This window comes from Aristolochia californica, unplaced genomic scaffold (genome assembly GCF_029961685.1).
Source record: "Aristolochia californica isolate CCGP_79_NKW_82.1479 unplaced genomic scaffold, dmAriCali1.0.hap1 SCAF_13, whole genome shotgun sequence".
In the NCBI taxonomy this organism is placed as follows: domain Eukaryota; kingdom Viridiplantae; phylum Streptophyta; class Magnoliopsida; order Piperales; family Aristolochiaceae; genus Aristolochia; species Aristolochia californica.
Genome location: NW_027181804.1, coordinates 7,997,058 through 8,007,407, shown reverse-complemented (window position 1 = coordinate 8,007,407; position 10,350 = coordinate 7,997,058). Strand labels below are relative to the sequence as shown.

Here is a 10,350-nt window from a genome sequence, read left to right as displayed (position 1 = left end):
CAAAGTATAATCTGTATTCCTAACATTACTTCAGTCCCGGATCTTCTTCTACCTCAGGGGCCTACCTTCCTCGGCTGGTAGGAAAGAAGCCAAATCCTCCCTTGTGCTACAAAACAACCAAACCTGACTCTTCATCATCTCTTGTCACGCCTCTGACCACTGTTTTAATCTGAACTCTAAAATGGGTGTTTATGGTCACAGTAAAGACAAAGGCTCAATCAACTTACCAGAATTTCATAGAGTGCAATCGATGAATGTTTTGAAAAGCTGAAAAGCTATTGAGTCAGTAAGAGGCATGTCAAATATTAATTGCAAAGTTGAAGTTAGGGACCACTCTGGAACTACAAGTTGATATGGCTTATTTAGGCTTCTTTCTTCCATCTTCAGTTTCAAGCAAAGTGGTCCTGTAAAAAACATGATAATAATTATGACAAATGGAACTAATCTACCTGTCTGTTGAAGTATATTTGCAAAATCTTACTTTAGATGTTTTTGGCAAGACTGCTTTTGATTTGTCCAAGCCATCTATTTGGAGAAACGAAATAACTCCAATCTTCTCAGCAGTTCAAGTGGGTGGAGTTTGTGGTGGGTCAAATTCACAAGTTTTCCCAATTACATGCCAAAGCCAAGGGAGAAGCAGAAAAGCAAAATGGTTTTCAAAGAAAGGACTTGTATCTCTTTCCCGAAGCTCCTCCAACTGACCCTCCTTCCCTTTGTGAAGTTATTTATTATTTGATCCTTTTTAGCAATGAGAGAGAGCAGTAGAAGGAATGACAATTCCAATGCACTTGTTTCATAGGGGAGGCACTGGAATTAAACTATTTCCAAAGGTTGAGACAGACCCATTTATGATTTCAGAGGGGTAGGTTGATATATTTGAATGAAACTGCATTTCTCTCTCTTTTTTCCCTTTCTGTCAACGTGTCTGCACTTGATGTCAAGTTTTGTGTAAACATAGTTTTATTGCTTTCTCTTGGATTGAGACATTACTTAGATTTTCAACTTTTCTCAGATGAATACAAAGCTAATGTCAGTTTTCTTAGGAGACACATAGTCTCTGCACTGCTTTTGAGTTAACAAGGGAAAATGTGATGTGAGAGAGAAGGAAAGTGAAACGGAAGAGAGAGGACTTGGGAGAGAAACTGAGGTGTGTGGAAGAAAAATAAAATAAAAACCCAGAAAAGCAAAGAGATTTCTTTGCTTGTCGGCTGCTGCATTGGGAACCCATTTGTTTAAATGCATAGACCTCATTGCCTTGCAGATTGCACTGTTTTTTTATTCCCTCTAAATGTGCTTTATGACTCAAAAGCTCCTCAAAACACCGACAGATCCTCTCCTAAAGGGAGGCCAATGTGCCAATCATCCATTCCCAGCCATGAGGAATGGGGAAGTGGACTTTTGAAGCACTGCTCCTACACATATGCCGCATGTGCCGCACCAGTCTAGTCATGGCAACCCTAATGCAGCCATCCCCCTTATTCATGCAACAAGCAAGAGCTACATTATGTTCCATGTGGGTTCATTCTTCCACACTCCAAAGACCCTAAGAAACAAACAAACAGCATTTTTCTTATGTGCCCTTAAAAGGGTAACCATTGTCTTGATTTTGCCCTAAGTTAAGGAAAAAAATGCTCCTTTAGGTGGATTGTAGGGCAGGAAGCCTTGAAACTTGAAAGTTGAGAAAAGAAGATGTCCATGTCACTATCCTTCTCTTTTGGACATTAAAAAGTAGGTAAAGAAGTTAGAGAGAGAAAGAAGAGAGAGAAAGAAGAGAGAGAAAGAGGGGGTTGTTGCTAGTCTTCACATGGGGTTAAGGATAAACTAAGCCGCCCCTCCGGACAAGTCCAAATCATGATTTTCCTAAACAATTCACACCTGAACTAAGTGTGTCCCCTCTTCATTTCTCCCAAATCGACTTTTTTTTTTATTATTTAATACCAATTTGTGTAGAATTGAAAAATACACCCTCGTTGAGGAAACATTCACCAAAAGTACCACCTTGATGAATTCAGATGCATTTTCTTTGCAACCTGCACATTTTCTGGCCTCTCTTAGCTATCACTGTGGCTGTGGGTTCCATGTGATCCATGACTGCACATCCACACCAAGCCTTCACAGAAAATAAAACTACTCTTACCCAGTAACCCTTCATGGCTGCTTATATGTCAATTCAAGCTTTTGTTAACAGTTCTACAGTTGTATTGTTACTCTGTAGCTGATTTGATTGATGCAGTAACAGAAAACTTTGTTTTCTGCTTTCTGTCATTGTCCCCTCTCCTCTGTTCATGCTTGGAATTACTAAAGAGTTGTTGCGAGGGAGATGACAAAGCCATGTATATTCATAAATCATAATATAATGGAAAAAGCTTCCTATTGTCCATGAACGTATCACTCATGTGTGTGTCATATATTTGTCCATACATGTTAGATTTTGTTTTACCATATAGACTCTTAGGGTGACATGGTGACCAGCCAAGCTCAACCTGTATCAGTTTTAGTTTCGCTTGATCTGAATACTTTGAAATCCTGTATTATATGAGAATCAGAATTTTAGGGTCCAATAGGGTGCCCCATAGATAGGGGTTGCATGGAGTTGAGCCAAGTTCGAACTTGCATATGTTCGAGGTCGACTTGATCTGAATACTTATAACTCAGTTCTAGTTCAACTTTGAACTTAAAATTGGAATCGAGTTTGAACTCGAACTCGAACCGGGTTCGAGCTCCAACCTACTTTTAAAATTATAAAAATAAAAAAATAAACATTGGTAAGCAACAAGGTTAAATGTTGAGGGACTAAAAAGGGGCTGCATAACCGATTCTCTTTAAGGTTTGAGGTAAATAAGAGTAATTATCGACTAACACAAGAGAAAACCGATGAGAGCAATAAGAGTAAAAGTATTTTTGTAAAAAAATCTATATTAACGAGTCATCTCATGAGTTAACAAGCATACCTGTGAAAATTTTGACTTTGGCTTGTTATACTTAACGAACCTTATTTCAAGTTTGAGTTCGAGCTATCCTCAAGTAAAAACTTAATTGAACCGAGTTTTTTAGAGTCGCGGAAAAAGTTTACTATTTTCTATTTATCTATCACTAAAATGGCATTTTTGAGCCGCTGGGCCCCATTAGCCGCTCTCCGACCCCTCTGGCCCCTTTCGACATTCGGAAAGCTATTCTTGTACCCTTTGCAAATCGAAATCTTGATTTCCCCAAAAACAATTGACGGGAGTGGCGTTTTAGTAATTAGAAGCAAAAGTGTAGGAGCATTTTCGTCCTTTAAATTGACGCTTTCTTTATTTAATGTTTTTCATTCTGATCAAATTCAGTGCATGTCGACGTGTTTTCTTGCCTCTGCTTCGCTTAATTAAATAACGTATTAACTGCCAACTGTTGCGGTTTTCTATTAAGAGACAGAGCTGGCTTTAGTTTAATTATGGATTAGTTTAGTTTAATCCCCCCTTGTTTTTCCATAGGAAATTCACGGAGAAATTCGCGAAACAAAATGATCAATGTATCGCGAGAAATTGAAACAAAGTGGGGGGAGAGGAGAGAAGCTTGAAGGGACATGGAGTCCTAAAATTGAATTGGATAAGTTTTTTTTCTATCTAATGTTTTAGAATTTCTAATTATACTGAAAATTAGTACTCAAAATTAATAATAATAGATATCCCGGTAAACCCTTAAAATCTAACCCATGTCGATCGATACATAACATGTATCGAGGTATATAAACCTGCATATGTTCGAGTTTGGCCTGACATGAATACTTCAAACACGAGTTCAAGCTCGAGTTTAACCTCAAACTTAAAATTGGAATTGAGCTCGAGTCTGGTTCGAGCTCCAACTTGTGTAATAACCAGTTTAATAAACCTAAAAAAAATGGACAAATACCTCTATCAATAGTGTTTATTCTATTGATAAAACAACAACATTAGATATTGAGAGACTCAAAAGGGTTGAACTATCGATTATCTTTGAGGTAAATAATAGCAAATATTAACTAACTAAAGAAGGAATTGATGAGAGTAATTAGAGTAGAGGGTATTTTTATAAAAAAAAAATCATACAAACTAATCGGCACACGAGTTAATAAGCCAGAACTTGAAAAATCTCGAGTTTAACTTGTTATACTTAACGAGTCATATTTCAAGTTTGAGTTGGAACCAAATTCAAGTAAAATTGAATTGAATCGATCTTTTGTCGAGCCGACCTAGAACGTTTGCACGTTTTGCAAACCGGTTTGGCTTCGTGCCACAACCTTAGCTATAGTCTTGCATATTCAAACCATGCATGAGGATATTTTGGTCAAATGCTATTCACTTTAGGATAGGTCATAATAAGGGTTAGGTTAGTTGGAGTTTGGCCCTGTCCTAATACCAGAGTTGGGATTTGCTAGTTACCCTAATCCAACCTATTAGTGAAGGATGGAGAGGCTCACGTCGTCTTCTCCCCTTTGGGGATGAGAGGATGAGGAGAAGGGCCCCCCTCCCCATTTCTATGTCAACGACAAAAATCTCATTGATAGGTAGGACTCATGGAACATATAGGACCCCCTCCCCTACAGGTAGGATCCATTTTGCGTAAGAACATCCCTCATCTCATCATAATTTAAATAGACATAAGGAGTTAAAACTAATCCCTAATTTTCTCCCGTGTAGTCTACTTCGGTGGGTTGTTTAGTGTTATAAAAGACACACCGACGATACAAGCTTCCAAGTGTCGTAGGACCCACTGTGACATCTTCGTAAGTGGACCCTACAGTGGCAGTTACACTAAAAATGGTCACACGAGCTACATACCTTAGACCTCCTCGCTACTCCGATCATCCTTATATCTTGGTCCACACGCGTCGCCATCGCGCATTTCCCGCCTGTGGGTCAGAGCAAGATTAAATTCGGCGGTAGAAGAAATAAAGTAACCGCCAACGCCTACGAGCCAAAGAAACAACCCGGTAGACCCCTACGGCTGCGGTCCGGCCGTACTTTGGTCTGCCGGCCACAGCTTTGTGACCCGCTTTTCCGGTTGATAAAAGGATGGTCAAAGGGAAAACCGAACCCCCACTGCGATTGGTCCAGAAGGCTCGAACTCTGGACCCGATCTGGCGCAGCCGTTACACTTAATCGAAACTTTTTAAAACCGAACCACTACAGCCACAAAAAAAAACATAAACAAGAAAAAGACCCAATTTTTCGTCTCGCGAGAACTTAAAACAGAGTCTCGAACACTACGCAGAATACTTACTCTCAGATTACCTTTTTCTCTCGAGATCTCATCTCAAGCTCTTTCCACTTCAAAAGCGGACCCAGACGACGCTAATACCCCCAAGAATGGGCTAAAAAATTGGAAGGAATGGAGAGTGTTTTCGTTAACAAAAGATTGGCGACGATATTTTGAGCGATCGGCCTTTTCTCTTTTACGACGTTATTCATGTACAGCGCGGTTTTCGGGTTCTGAGTCCTGTGAGATTAAAAAAAAGCAGCGCTGTAGGGGGGTGACAGGAGAGCCCCGGCAGAGATAAATACGTCTAATTTGAAAAAATGGTGGAACGTAGAGAGAGAAAGAGGGGGAGAGAGAGGGCAGGGGCACTTTATTACCTTTTTTATGTTGCACGCATCCATGGCAGAGTAGAGAAGGGTACAGGGTACTACTACGATGCCAGAGGGAAGAAAAGAGAGACAACGTAACAAAGGGTAGAAACAAAGAGAAGGGGAAGGAGGAGATGGTAATGGAGCTGAAGCGGAAGGGGAGATAGATGGGGGATGGAGAAGGAGTTGCTGCAGTTGGGGTTGTTTGCTGGAGTAGGTTCTTTGAAGGGCATGCGGGTGACGGGAGTAGTGCTGCTATTGTCTCAAATCCGAAAGAAGAGCTAAAATTTCTGTTTTTTCCGTTTGTTGGGGGGAAAGAGTAAAGGTTTACGGGATTGGAGTGTTTGTTCCTCTGGTTCTTTTTCTCTCGATTAAGATCTTGTGAGGTTTGGTTCCCGAGTTTCTGGTTTGGATTGTGCTAGTTTTGATGTTTTAGATGAGGGCGGTGCCCTTTAATTTTCCGGGGAAGGGGGTTTTGGACGTGTCGGAGTTTTCGGCTGCACTTTCGTCGGCGAAGTGGAAAAAGGAAGGGCTCGAGCCCACCTCTGTTCTGGATACGCGAAGGAGTCCGAGCCCGCCAACGTCCACCTCAACGCTGTCCTCCTCTTTGGGCGGCTCCACCGATACCGCCGGCGTGGCGGCTGTTTCCGACAACCCTCCGCACAAATGGCTGCCGTCTCAGCAGCAAGAGGATGTGTCTGGTGCCGGCAACACCACCGATTCCGGCAGTCGCAAGGAAGAATGGGCGTCCGATCTCCAGCCGATACCGTCGTCCTTGGAGATCGTTGGTGAAAAATGTACCACGCTTGGGATGGATGATTGGGAGAATATGTTGGCCGCATCGACGTCCTCTCCTGGGCACGACCCCAATTTTTTCAGATGGTTTATGGGTGATATTGAGGACCCTTCTTCCGGCCTGAAGAATCTTCTGCAGACGGGCGGAGGCCCGGCCGAGTTCGAGTCCAGTGGGCAAGCAGCTCCTGCGTTCGGGCTTATCGATCCTGGCTTCGGGTACGAAACGGGTTCTGCCATTAATCCTGCTATTAATGTGAATGCCAGTGTTCATCCTGCTAGCTCGGCGGCGGATTTTGTACCTCTGAATGGGAACAGCGTTAGACTGGTTTCTGCTCCCACGTCGGCTGCTTGTGCTCTGCCTAATTACAAGGTTCCTTTTGTGGGTGGAAACAACAACGGTAACAATCACACAAGCCCCATGTTCTCGTCTCCGGCTAATAATCTACCGATCAATCTCCATGTTCCAATGTCTCTTCCGCCAGGATTGTTCTATCAGCAACAACAACAAAATCGTCATCATCATCATCAGCTGCAGCTGGAAGCGGTGGAAGAAAAGCCTCAGCTCTTCAGTCCCCACCCCCTCATCAACCAGCAACAGGTCCACCCTCCTCAAAATTCATCTTTCTTGCTGCCGTTGCAGTACGGGCAGCAGGAGCAGCACCTCATCCTCCCGCCGCAGCCGAAACGCCATCACCCCGCCATCCTGGAACAGAACATCCAGATCCCCAAAACTCCATTTGCGGATTCGGGTCAAGATGTCTTCCTCCGGAGGCATCAGCCTCCGCAACAGCCGCAACAACAGCAGCAACAGCAGAGCTTCTCTCATTTACTAGTTCCTCATCACCTCCAGCAGAGGCCATCGAAACCCAAGGTGGGAGACGAGGCCGCGGTGGCTCAGCAGCAGCAGGCAATAGTGGACCAGCTACTCAAGGCCGCCGAGCTGGTCGAGACAGGGAATTCGGTACACGCGCAAGGGATATTGGCGCGGCTCAATCACCAGCTTTCCTCCCCCGTCGGAAAGCCCCTACTCAGGGCGGCTTTCTACTTCAAGGAGGCCCTGCGACTGCTCATCGACCCCACGACCACTCCGACCCCCTCCCCCTTGGACGTGGTATTCAAGATTAGTGCCTACAAGGTCTTCTCCGAGATTTCTCCTTTCCTCCAATTCGCCAATTTCACCTCCAACCAGGCTCTCCTCGAAGCCCTCGAGGGCTACAGACAAATCCATATCGTGGATTTTGATATCGGCCTCGGCGGACAATGGGCTTCCTTTATGCAGGAAATTGCGCTCAAGCGCAACGGGGTGCCTTCCCTCAAAATCACTGCCTTCGCGTCTCCTTCATCCCATGACCCGCTCGAGCTTGGGCTTACTAGGGAGAATCTCACCCACTTCGCCACTGACCTCAACATCTCTTTTGAATTCAATGTCATCAACCTCGACTCCTTCGATCCCTCCTCAGCTCTGCTCAACCTCTCCGATAACGAGGCCGTTGCCGTGAACTTTCCAGTGGGTCCAGCCAGCCCCTTCGTTCCCTCTCTCCTACGTTTGGTGAAACAGCTCAATCCAAAGATCGTAGTGTCTGTAGACCATGGGTCCGACCGAAGTGACGTCCCTTTCTCCGTCCATTTCCACAGCGCTCTCCAGTCCTATTCAATCTTATTGGATTCACTGGACGCAGTTAATGTGAATTCAGAAGCTGTGCAGAAGATTGAGCGATATCTGCTGAAACCCAGAATTGAAACCACTGTCGTTGCCAGGCACCGAGCCGGAGAAAAAATGTTGCCTTGGAGGAACCTGTTCGCTTCAGTTGGGTTTTCTCCCATTCCCTTCAGCAATTTCACAGAAACACAAGCTGAGTATGTCGTAAAAAGGGTGAGGGGATTCCAAGTAGAGAAGCGCCAGGCCTCACTTTGCCTCTTTTGGCAGAGAGGGGAGCTTGTATCAGTGTCCGCATGGAGGTGCTGAGGAGCAGCAGCAGCATTTTACCACAGGCATGTTGCTATGCACTACTCTTTGAGAACTATCAATCTTGAAGGTGCACCATTAACTTATTGCACTTTGTAGGTTTTTAACATAATAATTCAAACTGTGGATGTGGATGTTCTCCAGTGGTGGCACACTTTTGTTCCTTTTTCCAATTTCATGCCTGTGGGTGGCTTTCTGCTCCTGTTACCCGATTGCTTTACGAGTTGAACAAAAACTCAGAGAAACTGGAAGGTTCAGTACTGTCTCTCTTCTTTATTTTGAACCTTTGGATATTACTAGTGTTAAGGTGTTCTACTGTTTATGCCATAACCATGGCGATTACTTCTTCTGGGTTAGCTGGTTATGGGTTGTACACTTGACAACGAGAAGAAATTGAAGGAACATTTATTGCCCCAAAATTTATTCCTGTGTTGTTTCAGTATGGCTGCATAGTTTGCTTAACATATATGTGATTTACTTCCTCTTTTTTGCTTTGAGTTATTTGTTCTTGTTCTTTGTAGTTTTATTTGTGTCAAACCATTTGCATCTTTTGCCAATTACTGTATTTCAGAGCTGTGCTATCTAGTGGACATCAATGGTGAAACAACAAATTCAAACGAACTTTTTGCCTTTACAGTTTTCATTCTTGATGTGGTTTGATGGCAACTAAATTGGTTTATCCTGGTTCAGCCAATTGAGTGTTATTCAGCCGTCTAAAATTTTTTCTGCCTTGATGAGAGCAGTCTCTGTTTAGTACTTTTTCTGGTCGCATGCTCAACTAGTAATTCCTTTCAGAAGTGCAAACAAAAAAGAAACGGAAGGTGGTATGATTTTATGATGAAGCGGATGAAAAATGGTAGGGAAATTTACTCTTAATTTCTTATAGTCTAGCTCTTACATTTGAAACTGGATATATTAGACAACGCATAACTCAATCCTCCTGTCTTTCAGTGGGTAGTGATGATCACATCTTATCTCTGTCATAAATAAGATTTATTAGGTAAAAAAAATGAACGCCATGGATGCAAGTAGTGCAGAGAGGCGCCCCAGGCATCTTTCTGCCATGGTTTGTCCTGTATTTTCTGAACATGGTAATGTTGTCTTTGCTGTTACTTTTTCATTAGTAAGCTGGTACCGACCTGTAATCTCAAACTTGTGATGCATATATTCCAAGTTTCTGTTAGAATTTTGGATAAATTAAGTAGAAGAATAACGATAATCCTCTGTCTATTGTTTGCTTTCTGGGTGTAGAAATCTCTTATTTTTTGCAGACAAAATGACCCCCACCCAAAAAAAAACAAAAAAAAAACACTTCCCCATATGAGCTATTCAGCTGTAGTTTAAGCATGTCGGGAGATCGCAAGACTTGTTCTTGTGTATCTTTTAAGTGTGTTTTGTTCCCGGGAAGAGATTTGATGAACCGAACCCAATTTTTCTGTGTGAAAATCTCTGCTATCCTTAAAATCTCGGGTTGAGAAAATGGCTAGCAAAGTGGGTAATGATGTAAAAGTGATCTAACGTCTCCTCTTTTCTTTTCCCCTCTTCCCGAACGCGTCCAAAGTATCTGAATCTTTCTCCTTAGGGACGCGTTCAAGTATCTGAATCTTTTCAGACCCTTTGGCGTGATCAAGCCAGTCTAATCGAGACAGCAGAGAGCCCCCCTATCTTCTCCCCATTTTGAAAACAAAAAGAAAGCGCCTGGATATACACACATCACATGGTCGCATGTTGCAGACGCATTTTTCATTCTCTCCCCGTATTATCATTATTTGTTTCCTTGTTGGACCTTGACATCATTATCTCTAAAGCCTGCTTTTTTCTATCAAGCTGCCCCTTGCTTTGAACCAGAAGGAAAGTGATAAAAAAGAAATGCGAGCGCCCATGTTGCAGGTGGAATGGAAGTCGCTTGTTTCCCTGTTTACAAACAAAAATGGCGTTTCTTTATTGGAGAAAACAGGAGTTGCTGCGCACCAGGATCGAACGGGACGAAAACTGCTCCAAGAA

The 10,350-nt window shown here is 43.1% G+C and overlaps 1 protein-coding gene across 2 annotated transcripts; it reads left to right on the top strand.

Moving 5' to 3' along the window:
- Positions 1–5,562: 5,562 nt before the first annotated feature.
- On the top strand, positions 5,563–8,958 carry LOC137948377 (scarecrow-like protein 6). Of its 2 annotated transcripts, none has more exons than XM_068794461.1 (2): positions 5,563–6,778; positions 6,863–8,958. In XM_068794461.1, the coding sequence occupies exons 1-2, from the start codon at positions 6,022–6,024 to the stop codon at positions 8,344–8,346; spliced, it is 2,241 nt and encodes a 746-aa protein (XP_068650562.1). In that variant the 5' UTR covers positions 5,563–6,021; the 3' UTR covers positions 8,347–8,958. The 2 variants fall into 2 exon arrangements, with proteins under 2 accessions (XP_068650562.1, XP_068650561.1); XM_068794460.1 differs by having other exon boundaries at positions 5,563–8,372; positions 8,446–8,958.
- Positions 8,959–10,350: the final 1,392 nt, after the last annotated feature.